The following is a 19,627-nucleotide window of genomic DNA, read 5'->3' as shown; positions in this document are numbered from 1 at the left end:
GGGGGCTTTGAGCCCAGTTAATAATCAAAGCATGACTAACCCTTAGTGCCAGTTTTGCCAGGTGTCTCTGGTAATCTCTGATAGTCTGTTCTATGTCTCCACACACCACCATCACCCTTGCCCGCAAACGATCTTCCAGTGTGTCGTCATTCAAGTTTTTTAATACCAAACCCACCGTAAAATATAGTGAGGAGGAGGTCATCCAAGCTTTGTGCTTATACGAAGAAACAAAAAAAAACTTCTTGCACTTGAGTCGATTCCAACTCATGGCAATCTCATGAGTTACAGAGTAGAATGGCTCCATAGGGTTTTCTTGGTTGTAATCCTTACGGAAGCAGGTCACCAGACCTTTTTTCCTTGGTGCTGATGGGTGTGTTTGAACCACCAATCTTTTAGATTGGTAGCTGATTGCAAACCCCTTGCACCTCCCAGGGACCATCTGAAGAAATAGAAGACAGTATTCCCCAGAACAGTGAGCCTGGGATGTCTGACCATTAAAGAAACTTGTTGCTCATGAGAGAGAGGGGTGACTCTGTAGGTATCCCAGAGCTTTGACTGTCTCCCAGTTTCTTTGTAAAAGTTACGTAATGCTTTACCCTCGAAAAGGTACAGCTTCCTAGGTTACTCAGATTTCTTTCCCTCCTTCTAAACCTGTCTTTCAGATGCAGTTATTCATTGTCCTTGCTAGTCCATCTGACTTTAGAGTTAGAGTGAGAATTAAAATGCAACAAAGTAGTTAGGAAACTAGCCCTGAGAAAGTGCCCGATGTATGGGCATTCGTTTCCCTGCCTTAAGAACTCCCCTGAGAAAATGTGATTGGCTAGGAGAGGTAAGAGAAGCTTTGGTGAGTAATAAATGTGTAATCTGATACGAAAAAATTGTCAGAAAATATATTAATTAAATACTGGGATCCCAGATACAGAATGAGACAAATCATGTTTGTTGCTGCTGTATAAAAAAAAAAAGTTGTTTTTTTTTTTTTTTGGCTGTATAGACAGGAACATATCAGCCAAGCTTTCTAATATTAAAGGCTTGGAAGGTATACTGTATTCAGTAACATGAGGAAAAGATACCACTGGGAGAAGAGAACTGCAATTTTTTTAATAAGTATTTAAGAGAAATGGTTATGTGTGACAAATAGGAGCTACTCACTAGGTATTCGTTGAAGTGACTAGGAATGACTTTTTTATCTTAATGACCACTTAGACTTCTTTCGTCATCTACTATATAAGACTAAGTCAGTACATTATTAATTTGTAAGTTTTATAGAGTTTCAGAAATCTCGGGTGGTTTGGTAAGCTCTAACTTACTTTTAATTCTCAATTTTGTAATAAAAAACGATGATTCCCTCCCTCCCCCCCCCCCCCCCCGCCCCGGGGAAGTTACTCTAGTCCAGTAAATATGAGCCCTCTGTGGAGAAATAAATTATTCACATCTGGTAGCAAGGAAACATTAATTCAGCTATTTTTAAAGAAATTACCAGACTTATAATCCCCTCCTATGAACACATAGGCCTGCACATTTTCGAACTTTTGTTGTCTGGTCTTTCCTGTAAGTGGCACCTCCCTTCCCAGGTAGAGGCTGTTAAATAATAATCAGAACTTAAAAAATTTTGAACATAAGATTTATTCAGAGCAGTTATTCCATCTGCATATATGGAGGCCATTTTGATTCCAGAAAACACAAATGGCTCAAAGAAGCTAGGTACAATGAGGCTTATAAAGAGGAGGGAGAAATATAGAAGATCAACCATTGGCTAATCTTAACATGATTGATTGAACCCTGTCCTTCCCCTTTTACTGAAATCAACTGATGTCAGGTCACAAGACAGTCTCTGGGCCTCCACCCAGCCATGTTATTGTTGTTGTTGTTAGGTGCCATCGAGTCGGTTCCAACTCACAGCGACCCTGTGCACAACAGAATGAAACACTGCCCGGTCCTGAGCCATCCTAACAATCATCATGCTTGAGCTCATTGTTGCAGCCATTGTGTCAGTCCACCTCGTTGAGGGTCATCCTCTTTTCCGCTGACCCTGTACTCTGCCAAGCATGATGTCCTTCTCCAGGGACTGAGCCCTCCTGACAACATGTCCAAAGTATGTAAGACACAGTCTCGCCATCCTTGCCTCTAAGGAGCATTCTGGCCACACTTCTTCCAAGACAGATTTGTTCATTCTTTTGGCAGTCCATGATATATTCAATACTCTTTACCAACACCACAATTCAAAGGTGTTAACTCTTCTTCAGTCTTCCTTATTCATTGTCCAGCTTTCACATGCATATGATGCGATTGAAAATACCATGGCTTGGGTCAGGTGCACCTTAGTCTTCAAGGTGACATCTTTGCTCTTCAACACTTTAAAGAGGTCCTTTGCAGCACATTTACCCAATGCAATGTGTCTTTTGATTTCTTGACTGCTGCTTCCATGGCTGTTGATTTTGAATCCAAGTAAAATGAAATCCTTGACAACTTCAGTTTTTTCTCCGTTTGTCATGATGTTGCTCATTGGTCCAGTTGTGAGGATTTTTGTTTTCTTTATGTTGAGGTGCCTTCCATACCGAAGGCTGTGGTCTTTGATCTTCATGAGTGCCATATCTTTTGAAATTCAAATTCATCAAGCCTGGCTTCAAACAGGAGAGAAAGTATTTGGGATTTTGGGTGCGAGATAAAACGGTGGTAGGGTTAATTTTGGTCAGGAATTTCTTTAAAGTGAATATTTGGTTTCGTGGGTAAGAAAACCTCAAAATCACAGCAAGATATCTGCTATCAGCTTCTCTTTTTGACAAGGTTTCCTTCTGTCTGTCTAAATAACAGAACTTCATCTCAGATTCTTCTGTTTGCCACTGTCCTTCCCTGTTATCACTTTGCTTTTTATTTTTTCCTGTTCCTTCCCTTTCCCACAAGCTTTTCTCCCTCTCTGGGCTGGTTTCCTCCAAGTGCCTCTTTCCTTTTCCAAACCAAAACCAAACCCAGTGCCGTCGAATCGATTCCAACTCATAGCGACCCTATAGGACAGAGTAGAACTGCCCCATAGAGCTTCCAAGGAGCACCCGGTGGATTTGAACTGTCGACCCTTTGGTTAGCAGCCATAGCACTTAACCACTGCGCCACCAGGGTTTCCTTTCCTTCTCCACACCCTCTTTAATCCCTTAGTCATTACTTTGCCTTTGCTACAATTTTTCTCAGCTTTTCTTTCTTTGTCTTCCAGTGAGCCCATCCCTGTCCTGCATACCTGAATGAAGTAAGCACCTGAGGGCAAATTTCCCGTCATATATGCCTCTTGCTACTTTTGTGATGGTTTTGGCAAGATTTTGGACCTGGGGAACTAATTGTCAGCTTGGTTTTTAAATACTCAGTATGTGCAGGCATACGTTGTCTGGCACCGCAGAGTGGTTAAAGCAGAGATACATAGAACAATATAAATCAAATCCAATTTGGGTTCTAAGTGTATATACATCTGTTCATATATACATAATTGTGTAATTATACATGCTTGCACTTGAATTATACAGAGATAAACAAAGGAAGTAAATTTTGAGACAGGAGACACTGAAGTTGATAAGAGAAAGCCTTTTCAATGGGAGGAACAGTAACCATTCAATACATATTAACTGAGTGCCAATTATGGACAGGCTTGGTAATCCATTGCTATGTCCAGTGGATACAGAAGCAACTGAAAGAGCTTCCAGTTCAGCTGTAGAGACAAACAAGTGAACAAGTTATGGAAGTGGGTAGTATAGAAGTAGGGAATGAAGAAATTAGGGGAACAGATCCCACACATGTAGTATATAGCAAGTAGCAGTGTTGCTTGTTTGTGTTTATTTTCCTTTCTAATTTAAAAAAAATAATTAGTGCCCATTAAATACTAAGCATAGAAAAATGTGGAAAACAAACAAGTCACCCATAAACTCAACAGCTTTATTGAGATATAATTCACGTACCATATGATTTACCAGTTGTTCAGTTCAGTGGTTTTTATTATCCACAGAATTGTGAAACCATCACCACATTCAGTTTTAGAACATTTTCGTCACTCCATAAGGAAACCCCGTACCCATTAGCAATCACCCCCTATTTCTCCCCCAAGCTCCTCAGTCCTGGGCAGCTACTAATCTACTTTCTATCTCTATAGATTGGCCTATTCTGGCCATCTAATATAAATGGAATCATACAATATGCAGTGTTTTGTGACTGGCTTTTTTCACTTAGCATAATGTTTTCAAAGGTCATCCATGTTATATCAGTACTTCATTACCTTTTATGACAGTAATATTCCATTGTATGGATATACCACATTCTGTTCATCTATTCATTATTTGAGAACATTTGAGTTGTTTTCTCTTTTTAGCTGTTTTGAATAATGCCACTATGACCATTCATAAACAAGTTTTTATGTGCACATATGTGTTCAGTTCCCTTGAATATGTACCTAAGAATGCTTCACTACTCCTTTGTGCATATATTTTCATCCTCAAGTTTCGAAGAATTGTTTTATGCATTAACTTTTATTATAAAGAAACATGTTTAAAACCAAATTATCTTCTAATCCCCTCCCCTGCCCTCTCTCCAGCTATCTCATTCATCCTGGCTTTCCTAATAATAAAAAACCCAAACCCATTGCAATCAAGTCAACTCCAACTCATAGCGACCCTATAGGACAGAGTAGAACTGCCCCATAGGGTTTCCAAGGAGCACCTGGTGGATTCGAACTGGCAACCTTTTGGTTTGCAGCTGAACTCTTAACCACTATGCCACCAGGGTTTCCTTCCTAATAGTACAAAACTTAAATCATGCTTCTGCTTCCAAGTCATGTTCAGTCTTTCCCTAAGTTCTGATCATCTTCCCTTAACTGTCTTCGCATCCCTTCCTGTTTCTTTTTCCCACCTATTTTAAGCCCTTGTTGCCTCGCTCATGCACTGGCCTTCCCATTGGCCTCCCTGGTTCAGTCTCCATCCCCTCTGATTCATGCGGTAAACCCCGGGTGTATTCATCTTTCCAAGATACTGCCTCTGCTTGGTTGTTCGTTGAAGTCAGCTAGACCTAATTCAGAGTCTAGCCTGGGTACTTACTGAGCTGTATTTCCTTGGACAGGTATCTTGCTTCTCAGCTGTAAAAGTAGGTTGATCTGACCACTTCATAATGTTCTGTTGTTGTTGTTATGTGCCATCGAGTGGATTCCGACTCATAGTGACCCTATGGGACAGGGTTGAGTTGCCCCATAGGGTTTCCAAGAAGCAGCGGTGGATCTGAACTGCCAACATTTTGGTTAGCAGCCCAGCTGTTGTCCATTTCACCACCAGGACTCCTCATCCTAATGTTCTAGTGAAGATAAAATGAGATGATGTAGGTGAAGTGCTTGGTGTGATTCTAGACCCATGGAAGTGGAAGTACAGGTGATGATAATGAACAAGGAGAAAAAACTGATGATGAAGGAGCACTGAATGGAGTGAACTCTGGGCAAATACAGTGCATGCCCTGGACTTCTGTCACCCACCAGTAAAATGAGAGAAATTTCTATTTCATGATCTTACATTTGTGTATCTTGTCTCCTGTGGGGGCAGAGATTGTTAAGATTGTGTGTGTGTGAGAGACAGATTGATTGATTTTGGTATCTCCCAACACCTGATGCAGTCCCGTGTGCTTAGCTGGTGGTCACTCAATTAACGTTTACTAAGTAAATCATTTAATTGGTTTTCCACTTAACCTGGTTATTTGAGTAGGTGGTAATTGTAAGGTGAAAGTTAACTTTTTTAACTGAACAGGTAGCAACTCTAAAACAGAACATAGAAATGAGTATAAAGTAGTACACGTTCTCCTAAGGTAATTTTATGAACATGGAAAATTCCTCTACTAATCAAGAAAGAGAACAGCTAAACCATAGCTGCATGTCACATGCAGGTTACAGAAATGCCTTATAGGGTGACCCATGACTTCCTCATCTTGTTAGTACAATGGAAGTATTATAACTAAACAAAATCGTTCATCTTCTATTATGCCTGAATCACTCCCTTTCTGTAACAGACATATCAGTATATACTTCTCATCTGCTGGAAAACATACCCTACTTCTAAATGCTGTTTTCCATCAGCCATTGAGTTTACAAATGATATTTATATGTTCTTTGACTTGTTTGTTTAAAAAGCCATGTAATCTGAAACTTAGTCCCCTTTGTAATTTGACACGTGAAAATTTCCTTCACTGATAACAAACTTTAATACATGGCGAGGTTTTTTGGTACAAGTATATAAAGAAGGGGAAATGATATTGCCAATTCAGAATTAATTAATCCTGATTGGATTAATTTGACATTCATTCTTCAGAATGTTTTCTTTTCTTGGTGATAAAGTTGTAGGTGTTGTAACAGCTGTAGGGAACATACAGTGAAGCCAGAGAAAAAACCTAGACTTAAAATGTGACTTGGGAGCTCACCACATGGTGACAAGTAGCCCGTTCCTTTTTCTTGTTCACCATGTGAAATACTTTACATTATCATCTGTGTCTAATAGTGGCCCAAGAACAAGAGAGATGTCCCACCATGTGTGTGTGTGAGAGAGAATGTGTGTGTGTTTGTGTGTTTAGTTACCACTTACTGTGACCTACTATGAGCTGGGCATTCTAGTAAAAACCCAAAAAATCCATTGCTGTCGAGTCAATTCCAAATCACAGTGACCCTATAAGACAGAGTAGAACTGCCCCATATGGTTTCCAAGGCTGTAATCTTTACAGAAGCAGGCTGTCACATCTTTCTCCCACGGAGCGACTGGTGGGTTTGAACCACCAACCTTTCAGTTAACAGCCAAGCGATAAACCACTGCGCTGCCAGGACTACTAGGGCATTCTAGTAGATGATTTGTATTCATAATTTCACTGAAGCCGATCCTATAAGTGTTATCATCTCCATTTTACAGATAAGGTAACTAATGTTCGAAGAGGGTAAGTGACTTTCTGAGGTCATACAGGAAGAATTTACATCCAGGACCAGTCATCACCAAAGTCTGTGCCCTTTGAACAAACATGCTGTAAAATCAACTTGTTAATCAAAAGGAAGGAGGGAAAAAGTATTAGGACTTAAGCCCTCACAAATCCAAGTGAACCTTGGGGAAAATCCTTGCTAAAAAATCCCAAGAATCATATTTGTTTTGGCATGGCAGCGCCTAAGGTGATAGGACAAGAGAAATGACTTTGCTACAGTTTGAAATGAATGCAATTTTGCCATTGTATTTTGTGATAATCTCCTCTTAGGGGAAAAAAGAATGCTTTTTTTTTTTTTTTTTCCCCTGGGTGGGGCGGGGGAGGAGGTGTATGTGTAAATGGAAATGTGTTTCTTTCATGAAGAGTTTATCTTATCAGCGTTAACTATTATAGAGTGTAATGGTGAAGGGGGATATTTGAAGGAAATACTTGGAAATCACCTAAAATTCTCTTTCATAAAAACATAACAGTATTCAGTTTTCAGATATTTTCCCCCAAATGTTGCTTATCTCATCAAATAAATTGGTCTCAACAGGGTGGCATGGCAGTGCCCTTCCAGTAGGCTCCTCTGTAGTTTATGTGGGAGTTCAGCATAGGAAGAGGCTCAAGGGAATGAGAGACAAAAGAAGCACTTATGCAGTAGAATATAATTCTAAGGAGTGATTATGGAGAAAATATTCTGATAGAAAAGGAGAATCATAAGCTAGGTAAAGAGAAAAGAAACTGAGATATAAAAGCAGAAATATCATCCATGCAATTTAGATCCAACAAAGGTGATTAGCAAACTTTAGTTTGTATACTGTTCCCCCCATAGCACCTGGCTAAACAACTGGAAAGTCATACAAAGTAAGAAATTGGTGGTCGATTTTGATATAATAAAATGTAGGAAAGTTATGAACCATAAGTAATGTCCTGTATAATAAATTTTTTTACATGCTGATCCAGTAAAGCGATTGCAGTCTTTATTTCGGATGTTCTCAGTGAGTATAGGTATAATCTTTCAATTTTGTTATTCAAACCCTCCTCCCCCCCAAAAAAAGTGTATATAAGGAAGAAATATTTTAAAAATGCGGAAACAGACTTCAGATTTGCTAATATTGGTAGAATGTATCTCTGTTGCTAATTTTGTCTTTAAATAATTAATGTAAAAGAATTAGTATATCATCTCGGGAGGGAAGGGATATACCTAAAAACAGACAAGATGATATTTCTTAGTGGTTCCTTTTCCTACAGTGGTTTGAAAAAATATAGGACTTTTATGAGCCTCTGTCTTATGGTAGACAGAACATTCCTTTCCCATCTTCAGTCCTCTCACATAAGTATGCCCTAGGATTTCCAGATGGACCAATTCTTTTTGGTACAGTGACTCTGTATTACTTCCATCTTCTTTTGATGCTTCCTGCTTCATTCAATTTTTTGCTCATAGAATCCTTCAATATTGCAACTCGAGGCTTGGATTTTTTCAGTTGACATTCAACCATTTCACAAGGTAGCATATGATCAAGAAGCAATGGTATTGAAGAAGTCTAAGCTGCACTGAAAGCACTGGCAAAAAACAAGGCTCCAGAAATTGGGGGAATACCAGTTGAGATGTTTTAACAAATGGATGCAATGCTGAAGGTACTCACTCCTCTATGCCAGGAAATTTGGAAGACAGCTACCTGGCCAACTGACTGGAAGAGATCCGTATTTGTGCCCATTCCAAAGAAAGGTGATTCAACAGAATTCGGACAGTGTTGAACAATATCATTACTATCACACGCAAGTAAAATTACGCTGAAGATAGTTCAAAAACGGTCAAAGCAGTGCATCTATAGGGAACTGCCAGAAATTCAAGCCAGATTCAGAAGACGATGTGGAATAAGGGATATCATTGCTGATGTCAGATGGATCCTGGCTAAAAGCAGAGAATACCAGAAAGATGTTGATCTGTCCATGATTACAGTCACTGTTTATTTATTGGAAAAATATATTTGCGTGGAAGAAGTCATTGGTCTTGCAAAATCCTGTGATGCAACCTCCGGCATTGTTTTTATCACCAAGTCCATGTTTTCCAACTACCAATACTTCTTTATTTCCAACTTTTGAATTACAATCATCAGTAATTATCAATGTATCCTGATTGCATGTTCAATCAATTTCAGACTGCAGAAGTTGATTAAAAATCTTCTATTTCTTTATCTTTGGCCTTAGTGGTTGGTGAATAAATTTGGATAATAGTCATAGTAACTGGTCTTCCATGTAGGCATATGAATGTTATCCTATCACTGACAGCGTTGTACTTCAGGATAGATCTTGAAATATTCTTTTTGATGATGGATGCAACGCCATTCCTCTTCAAGTTGTCATTCCCAGCATAGTAGGCCATATGACTGTCCAATTCAAAATGCCCAATACCAAGTCCATTTCACTTCACTAATGCCTAGGATATCAATGTTTATGCGTTCTGTTCCTGTCATGGATGGAATTGTGTCCCCCCAAAAAATCTATCAACTTGGCTAGGTCATGATTTCCTTGTATGATTGCCTGCCATTTTATCTTCGGATGTGATTTCTGTGTATGTTGTAAATCCTATCACTATGATGTAATAAGATGGATTAGTGGCAGTTATATTGATGAGATCTACAAGATTAGATAGGGTCCTAAGCCAATCTCTTTTGAGATATAAAAGAGAGAAGTGAGCAGAGAGACAGGGGAACCTCATACCACCAAGAAAGCAGCACCAGGAGCAGAGCGCCTCCTTTGGACCTGAGGTTCTTGTGCTGAGATGCATCCAGACCAAGGGAAGGCTGATGACAAAGACCTTCCTCCAGGCTGACAGAGGAAGCCTTCCCTAGAGCTGGTGCCCTTAATTCAGACTTCTAGCCTACTGGACTGTGAAAGAATAAACTTCTCTTTTTTAAAGCCACCCACTTGTGGTATTTCAGTTGACTAAGACAATTTCATTTTTTACAATTTCCAGTTTTCCTAGATTCATACTTCATACACTCCATGTTCTGATTATTAATGGATGTTTGCAGCTGTTTTTCTCAGTTTGAATTGTGCCACATCAGCAAGTGAAGGTCCCAAAAGCTTGACTCCATCCATATCATTATTTCATTTTCCTTCGATCCACAGTCAACACCCATGGAAGCAGCAGTCAAGAAATCAAACAAAACATTGTGTTGGGCAAATCTGCTGCGAAAGACCTCTCTGTTACAAAGCAAAGATGGCACTTTAAGGACTAAGGTGCACCTGACCCAAGCTGTGGTGTTTTCAATCACCTCATATGCATGGAAAAGCTGGGCGTTGAATAAGGAAGATGGGAGAAGAATTGAAGCCTTTGAATTATAGTACTGGTGAAGAATATTGAATATACCTAGACTGCCAAAAGAACAAACAAATCTCTCTTGGAAAAATACAGCCAGAATGCTCTTAGAAGATAGGATGGCGAGACTTTGTCTCCCATACTTTGGTCATGTTTACCAGGAGGGATCAGTCCCTGGAGAAGGACATCATGCTTGGTGAAGTAGAAACACAACGAAAAAGAGAAAGACCCTCAAGAGGTAGATTGACACAGTGGCTGCAGCGATGGGCTCAAGCATAACAAGGATTGTGAGGATGGCGCAGGACCAGGCAGTGTTTTTTTCTGTTGTACGTAGGGCCACTCTGAGTGAGTCAGAAGTGACTCAACAGCACCTAACAACAACATCTGTCTCTATCTCAGTCTCAAATCTTTCAGTCTTTCTGTTTCCTTTATTGTCCCCCATTTTGTTCTTTCAACCTCTAGTTCCTTCCAGCTCAGCTTTAAGTCATAGTAATGAAGAACCAGCCAAGTCCGACTCATGTTTGTTTTGTGTGTTTTAGTTGAATCATTCCTACAGTCATAAAATGATTCAAGAGAGTAGAATTAAACCCTCCGTCACCACTAAACCAAAGACTATACTCGAAGATTATGTTCAGATTTTTCCACCTAAAATATGCCATAAATTATATGGATATAAGGATATTTAACGCAGCTAATCTGAGGGAGTGATTATTCATAATAACTTCAATGAAAATACTCAGTGTTTCCTCAGTATATGGCGCCTATAGGTCACAGACCTGATAGAGCCCAGATTTTTACCATAGAGCCTTATTTAATGACAGATTATATCATATAAGGGTTCTGTAGTGGTCTTACATCTCAGTACAGCATCCACCCGTCACAGCACACCCAAGATTTCATCATGGTGAAAGATTTCATTTTTTCTTTGCATCCTTGTACTTCTCTGTACCCCTGATGGACATAGTATCCTCAATCATAAAAACCAGCTCATATGTACTATTTGTAATTTTCAGCAAAAAATGGAATAGATTGTTTTAAAAGTTTGTTCTCCTTCATCACCTACCTCTTGGTCAGCTGAGACTGTTGATTCAAATTAGACCCGTTCCTCCCTTTCATGTGACCCATTTCCCCTGTCTTGTGATTATGTATTTGTGTCCAAAGATCCATTTTATGGAAGTTAATTGCATGCATTCAGGGCTCAGAGGCTCTCTGTAAGTCAAGCCAACCCAAATCTGAATGTTTATATAATAATGAATATAATGCAGAACTTCTGCTTGCCACACTCCTTGTTAAAGGAGGTCAAACTGATGGGCCAGTTTTAACTCAAGGGTGGCAAGCACATTTCATTTTATGAGCCAAGTGCACCAATAGGTAGAGATGATACTTGTGGTTCTGGCAGTATGGTAGACTAGATGACTCAAAGTCACCTGTTCCAGTACCCACCTAAATGCATAATGAAACTATCAAGAAAGTTAAGGATATTGCCAGGGGCTAGAAATAAAAAACCAAACCCGTTAATGTCAAGTTGATTCTGACTTATAGCGACCCCACAAGACAGAGTAGAACTGCACCATAGGGTTTCCAAGGAGCAGGTGGTAGATTCAAACTGCCAACCTTTTGGTTAGCAGCCGAGTTCTTAACCATTGTGCCACCAGGACTCCAGAAATGAAAAGGGAGCTAGAAACTGAAACAGTAAGGGTATGAGCTTGCTGCAGCTGAGCTTCGGGCATGGATTTCAGTGCCCACTGGGGACGGGAGATGGTTTTATGCCTTTGCCTAGGAGGAACATCCGTTCAGGTTAGTGTGCTTTGTTTACCTCCTGGTACTGCTCCGTAGTACTCAAAAGTACTTTCATACCTGCCTCTGTTGGATACCAGTATTCTTCAAGAAGGGTGAGGGGGCTTGGCATGTTACATAGCCATTTAACCAACTTATCAAATTAACTGACACTCTCTATTCACTCTATAAACTTACTGATTGATGCCCTGACACACCCACCACTCCAGCCGTTTAAGATCTGTGCTGCCCAACAAGGAGAGGTCAGTTGTGTTTGTTCCCAACCCTCATTAAAGCTAGTTATGCTTAATCTTGTAATTTCATAATCTAATTTAATATTATGGAAACAGATAAAATAAGAATGTGAAAAGAAAGATAACTGTTGTTTCTGTGAAACCTAAGTTGAATGATTTGGGAAGAATTAAAATTTGTGTATTGATTAAGGCATGGGCAAAACACCATAAAAGATTGGGCTAGGCATAGAATTTAGAAGTCCAAAAGAGCCATCAGTAAGTTTACAGAGAGAATAGAGAAGACCAGTCAGTCTAGCGAGTTGCTTTGTCCCTTGTTAAGGTCGAGCAAGAATTTAAAGACACTTGCGAAGCAATTTGAGTACAAAATAAAATTATTACAACATAAAAATGAAGCATACAGGCAAACTTCATTATTATGTTGTAATAATTTTATATAGGTTATTAATGTCCTTTGCAATCATATACAGTCTCTATAGCTCAGCCTCTGGGATAAAATAGCACAGGGGTTTGGTGAAGAGTATTTAGCAGAGGAGCTGGGTGTCTCACAAAGGAGTCTCTCGGGAGTTGTGTACTCAAATTGCAGAAGTTTGAGGGGCAACCTTGGTTTGATTCTTAATTCTGCAGTTTGTTATATGTCCTTAGGTAAGTCATGTAACATCTCCAATAATCCGTTTCCTCATGTGAAATTAGGAATTTTTATCATGGAATTTTTGTGAGGATTAAATGAGATAGTGTTTGGGGTACACTTGGCACCATGCCAGACAAAAAAAGTTAACTGTTGATAAATGATTACTGTTAAGTTTCCATTTTCTGGTTTTTCCAAAATTTTCACTTTTTACTTTGCTACCTTTTAAGACCTATCTGAATATCTTTTGAACCCAACTCTGTGATTCTTTATGAATTTGTCTCCATTAGTGATATTCTGTGAGTTGCCAGAAATAGTTCTCTATTGCACTTGAAAATAATTGTTTTCAGGAATAATCGCCCAAATAGAAACAATGGTTGAAGAACTTTAAAGTGTCTTCTAGCTAATTAAATGCAGAGATTCTTCATAAGTGAACTTTATAGCAGAGGACCTGGGACATTTCACATTTACAACAGTAGTTAAAAATCTGCTATCCAACTGTTTTGTGCATTGGCAAGGTATGTTTGGCAGTAACGAACACCAAGGTGTGAGGCAAGAGTAACACTGACTGTGATGGTTAAGGTTATGTGGTAACTTGGCTGGGCCATGATTCTCAGTGGTTTGGCAGTTATATAATGAAGTAGTCATCCTCCATTTTGTGATCTGATGTGGTCATCCCCTGTTTTCACATAACACCAATTTTCGCATAACGACCTGGTCTTCGGAACCTAACCATATCTGTAAGTGAGGAGTGGTATAATCAGAAAAATAGGTGGCTCACTGCAGTGTTCAGACACACTGAAGGCAAAAGACCCATGAGGAAGTACTGTAATAGCAGAACAGTGAGGAAAGCATGCTCTGAGGACCTGAGAAGCATCTAAGTGGGAACAGTTTCAAAAAATCCCACACACCCATGGTTTAAGACTAGGACAGTGATGCATTTCACCATATGAAATTTAGTAAAACTTTTAAACTTGGACCAGGCATATGACGGTGGTAGTGGTGTTAGTTGCCACCGAGCCCCTCCCCCTGCCATGGCAACCCCATGCACAACAGAATGAAATGCTGCCTGGTCCTGCATCACCCCTTGATCAGTTGCAGATCAAACTATTGATCTGTAGGGTTTTCATAGGCTGATTTTTAATAGCCAAAAATTTTTTCCCAGTCTGTAGGTTCTCTTTTTACTCTCTTGGTGAAGTCTTTTGATGAGCATAAGTGTTTAATTTTTAGAAGATCCCAGTTATCTAGCTTGTCTTCTGGAGTTTAAGTGTTGTTGGTTGTGGTTCGTATCATGTTAATGTCATGTATTAAGGCCTCTAGCGTTGATCCTATTTTTTCTTCTGTGAACTTAATAGTTTTTGGCTTTATATTTAGGTCTTTGATCCATTTTGAGTTAGTTTTTGTGTATTGTGTGAGGTGTGAGTCATGTTTCATTTTTTTGCAGATGGACATCCAGTTTTGCCAACACCATTTGTTAAAAAGATTGTCCTTACCCCATTTGATGGACTTTGGGCCGTTATTGAAGATCAGGTGACCACAGGCATATGGATTTACATCTGGGTTTTCAATTCTGTTCCATTGGTCAATGTTTCTGTCATTGTAGCAGTACCAGGCTGTTTTGACTACCATAGCTGTATAACAGGTTCTGAGGTCAGGTAGTGTGAGTCCTCCTACTTTAGTCTTCTGCTTCAGTAATGCTTTACTTATCCAGGGCTTCTTCCATTTCCATATAAAGTTAATGATAATTTTTTTCATCTCTTTAAAGAATGTTTTTGGTATTTGGATCAGGATTGCATTGTATTTGTAAATAGCTTTGGGTAGAATTGTGATTTTCACAATGTTGAGTCTACCTATCCATTTATGTAGATCTCTTGATTTCTTGCAGTAGTGTTTTGTAGTTTTCTTTGTATAGGTCCTTTACATGCCTGGTTAGATTTATTCCTAAGTATTTTATTTTTTTAGGGGCTATTATAAATAGTATTGTTTTCATGATTTCCTTTTCATCGTTCTCTTTATTGCTGTATAGGAATCCAACTGATTTTTGTATGTTTATCTTACATCCTGCTACTCTGCTCAATCTTTCTATTAGTTCCAGTAGTTTTTTCATGGAGTCTTTTGGGTTTTCTATGTATAGTATCATATCATCCACAAATAGGGACAGTTTAACGTCTTCATTACCAATTTGGATGCCCTTTGTTTCTTTTTCTTACCTTATGCTCTAGCTAAAACTTCAGCACAGTGTTGAACAGGAGTGATGGTAAAGGGCATCCTTGTCTTGTTCCTGTTCTGAAGGGGAATGTTTTCAGCCTCTCTCCATTAAGAATGATGTTGGCCATTGGTTTTGCATAGATATCCTTTATTATGTGGAGAAATTTCCCCTCTATACGTATTTTATTCAGAGTTTTTATCAGGAATGGGTGTTGGACTTTGTCAAAATGTCATAGGCTGATTTTTGAAAGTAGATTTCCAGGTCTTTCTTCCTAGTCTGTCTTAGTCTGGAAGCTCCGTTGAAACCTGTTCAGCATCATAGCAACATGCACACCTCCACTGACAGACAGGTGGTGGCTGCACATGAGATACATTGGAGCACTGCTGTTATAATGATTGCGTGATTACCCATGATTGTAAAACATGGGATTTGGGAGCCTCCAGGTATTGATGAGAAATCTTTACCATAAGTAAAATGTAAGAAAAACCTTTATTTACCAAAGAAAAGATGTCTCAATTCTTCACTTCTGTACACATAAAGAATATTTTCTTCCTGTTAAAAAATGATAACTTATGTACACCCAAGTACCTCATGAGATTTGATTCCTTGGTTTGGAAGTTTAGGTCAGGGTTTCATGACACATCCCAGTTTATTGGCCTAATAATGTATTTAGCACTTACTTTCTACCTCCTAGTTCATTGTGTAGTGCCTGGGGTGCTTGACAGTTTACAAGCGGTCATCCAAGGCCTGAGGACTGGTCTGTATTCACCTGAAATAACACAGGAAGGAGAGCCAGGAATAGAATGAAGATATGGCATGTATGGCTAATTCCTGCCATGAGACCAGAACTGGATGGTGTCTGGGCATTTTGAACATTCTGAACATTTTGATCAAAGATTCCATAGAAGAATCCTGATCAGAAAGGGAAAAATGTAGAAAGGAATTTCAAATTCTCATGGACTCTAGACTTTCTGGAGCCGTGGAGGGTGGATGAACCCCTGAAACTATTGCCCTGAGATAATCTTTAAACCTTAAACCAAAAATTTCCCCTGAAATCATCTTAAAACCGAACAATAGTGTAACTTAACTAGTAGGAAAGGTCTGCCTTGACCATTATGTTTTTTAAAGAACTATCTGCATGGGATCAAATTGACAACAGCAACTCAGAAGATTAGATAGGAACCTTAGGGGGCAATGAATTGATGTTAATGAGGGAGATGAACAACTCAGAAAAAAAGGGTGAGAATGGTTGTACAACTCGAAGAATATAATCAATGTCACCAAATTGTACATGTAGAAACTGAAACAGTGTATGTTTTCCTGTGTATATTCTCAACAAAAACAAAATAAAATTTAGGAAAAAAATGATAATGACAAATATGTTTGAGTTGTTAATCTAAGAAAATTCCTTGCTTAAATGTATCTTTATTCTTTTAGGCCTCTTTTTCGTGGAAGTTCAGATGTTGATCAACTAGGAAAAATCCTGGAGTAAGTAATAACTATGATTTTATATCAGTGATCGTAGCATTAAAACATTTACCATGACTTTCTTCTGCTGTTCATATAATGTGTTTATCTCTTGTCTTTCTTACTCCAAGCTGCTGCTGCAGACAGTGTTACTATTTGTGTGGTGAGTGGGCACATGGTACAAGAGTTGTTTTATGCAGAGCCCGTCATGACATGTGGCCTAACTGCTCTGATCTGAAAGCTGTATGTTGCTTGTGTGGGTCTTTTGGCTGCCCTGCTTTCCTTGCTTGGCTGAGCTCCACTTATTTAGTTCAGATGCGTTGTCTGTTTCTGGTCACTTCAGATGCACCCGCGATGAAAGGTAACGTGCTCGGTGGCCAGGTAATCCATCCCTGCCCAGTGAGTTTACTGTCCCCGTTGAGTATCCTCGGTCATCCAGATTGATTTTTTGCACTGTTTTGTTTTGTTTTCCTGGGCAAAAGATGGTATGCTACACAATCCCATTTTTTTTTTGGAGCGCCTAAATAAGAAATAAGAATCCTAGGTTCCAATCCTAGGTTTGTGATTAAATAACTATGCAGCCTTGAGCTAGTCCTTTAAAACACCCTATAAGGACTTACATAGTGCCTGGCACGTATTAAGTGCTTTAAAGATGTTAGCTATTATTATTATTCATTATTATTTATTCAACCTTTTTTGCTCCTTAATGTCTTCATATGAGAAATGAATCTCTGGACTTAAATTCCCTGTAAGATCCTTTCTTGTGTTCAGATTCTTTGGTTCTAGTTGTCTGTTACATAGCTGATGATTTCCAAAGTTTCAGTCATATCTACATGTTTGTGTATGTGAGAGTATGGATGCTCTTATGTGTCTAGAATGTAACAGGGGCTTTTCTTCTCACCAAGCATGTGATACGGCATCATTTTGGGATCCAGGCATTTGCAAAGCCCCATCAGAATTGGGGTGGAGTAGGAAGAAAGTGGGAGTCCAAGACCAAAAATAACCCTGATCGTTGGTCTCTGACGTTTTATAGGAATCCCAGTGATTTTTGTATTTGCAGTCTATAAGGCTGCAAAAAACAGTGCCCCTAAAGAACAGAATTATACTTTAACACTATACTCAAGGATGACTCCTTAAAACAGTTGGAATAAAACTGGAATCTGACTTTTTCTTTTGGTGACTGGAAGCCTCTCCAGTAGACTTCTGTCAATGCCAGTGCCACAGCTAAGTCAGAACCCAGTGGCTTTAAGGCCTGAAGAAACATCTGCCAATTTTATTATCTGAGGGCTTCCCAGGTCCAGGGCAGCTGCCATTACTGCTGCTACTGCTGGTACTACTGACCACGCCTGTAAAATGGTTGAATTTAGCGCAAAGGCTTCATGTCACTCCCCTGCTTCTGGGTATCAAGTTCTTTTATTATATAGCTATACACTCCCATCTTCCCATGACCATTGACTATATTTTGTGTGCATGTGATCCTGAAGAGGGAACAGTGAAAGCCACTCATACCATTGACCCTGTGTTAAAATGAAAATCAATCTTTACTGAAACCAGCTTGCCAGGGATGAAAGGCCATCAGTCACCTGTTCTCCCTCACTTACACCACCTGGGAGTTCAGTTCACCTCCAGCACTGACATCTGCAATCTTGTTAACGTTGTTAATACCCCTTAAGCCAGGGAGATGGACCACAAGGAACATTTGATGGTAAGTTTTACTTGCTTCCCAGGGAAAGCCAGTTTCACTTTTGGCAAAGTCTGGCAACCCGAGGTTGCCAACAGAAGAGAAGCCATAAAGTTTGATATGTTTTGTGCTTTTCAAGCACAGTTTTGCGTCTTGGTTTCTGACATTGTTTCATCAAAATTATCTTTTATTTCCTCTGAATGCATTACCTTGCCAGAGAAAAGGGACAATGCTGCACCCTAGTGTCACTTCTCAGGTACTTGAAAAATGTCTTCTGTCCCTGCCATCACTGCCATTTATAGGATTTGTGTCCTGTAAGTCTTTCCAGTATAAATGTCAACTTTTAAGGCTTATATTCAGCTGTCCAAATAGTGAAATTAGATTCAAGCACTTTTTAATGGACCTGTCGGAGTTTCACAATGCTCATTTATGGGCCATCAAAGTTCATACTGGACATTAAATTGAATTTTTTTGTTTTTTTTAAGGAAAGTCATTTTTTTTTTAAGGGCAAAAACATTTCTATGTTTAGGGAGATTTATGCTTTCAAAAACCAGAAAGTACTTTGAAAGTGAACCTGAATGCTTTTTAGTCCATGGCATTGTAGAGCATTTTTAAAAGCAGTATTATGGTTAAATGGAAGCAAAACATTGGATTTGGAATAGGAGAATGCGGCTCCGCAGCTGAATTCACTGTGTGTGACTTTGACAGTTCATTTCATTCCTCTTTCTCAATTTTCTCATCTATAAAATGGGAATAATAATGGCCGACCTATGTATCTCAGTGAGTTGTTACAGGAATCAGAAGAAGTGATAAATTTAAAAACACTTCTCAAAGTTACATATATAAATGTATGTTGTATAGATTTAATTATGTACCACATAATTAAATACATTCCTAAATGCACAGAAACACACTATTTCTCTGAAGGCTTTTGTCATCCTGTTTCCTATATGGCAAGATTTAACTCACTATAGATATACTCAAACCTGTGAATAAAAAGATTTTAAACTATTACCAAAAGTTGTAACAATCAATTTCTAAGTGACTGTGCAAAATGTTGATATAAAAATGGCTAAAAGGCTGAAAACGAATGAGAGAAACCATAAAAAGATCTTTAATAAACATTCTTCCTTCTTTTTTCTGCCCTGTCCCATTCTTTCCAAACACAGACACTTGTACATTTCCTTTAGTAATTACAGTGGTATTTTTGTTTTCTTCCTTGTACTCCTATTTTAGGCCTTGCTATTAAAACAAATTTTCATATTGTTCCAGTTGGCATTTATGTTCATTTGTCCTAGTAAATCTGTCAGTCTGCTGCCTTTGCCTCACTAACACG

The 19,627-nt window shown here is 39.0% G+C and overlaps 1 protein-coding gene across 2 annotated transcripts in view; it reads left to right on the top strand.

The window, feature by feature from the left end:
- CDK6 (cyclin dependent kinase 6) overlaps positions 1-19,627 on the top strand; it is a 271,790-nt gene that overhangs the window by 234,836 nt on the left and 17,327 nt on the right. For both annotated transcript variants that reach the window (XM_064289982.1, XM_064289981.1), the window contains one exon: positions 16,581-16,631. In XM_064289982.1, coding sequence (XP_064146052.1) covers positions 16,581-16,631 — 51 coding nt within the window. The remainder of the gene's footprint in view (positions 1-16,580; positions 16,632-19,627) is intronic.

This window comes from Loxodonta africana, chromosome 8 (genome assembly GCF_030014295.1).
Source record: "Loxodonta africana isolate mLoxAfr1 chromosome 8, mLoxAfr1.hap2, whole genome shotgun sequence".
Classification (NCBI taxonomy): Eukaryota; Metazoa; Chordata; class Mammalia; order Proboscidea; family Elephantidae; genus Loxodonta; species Loxodonta africana.
Note: the sequence above shows the minus strand (reverse complement) of the source record. Positions and strands in the feature narration are given on the sequence as shown.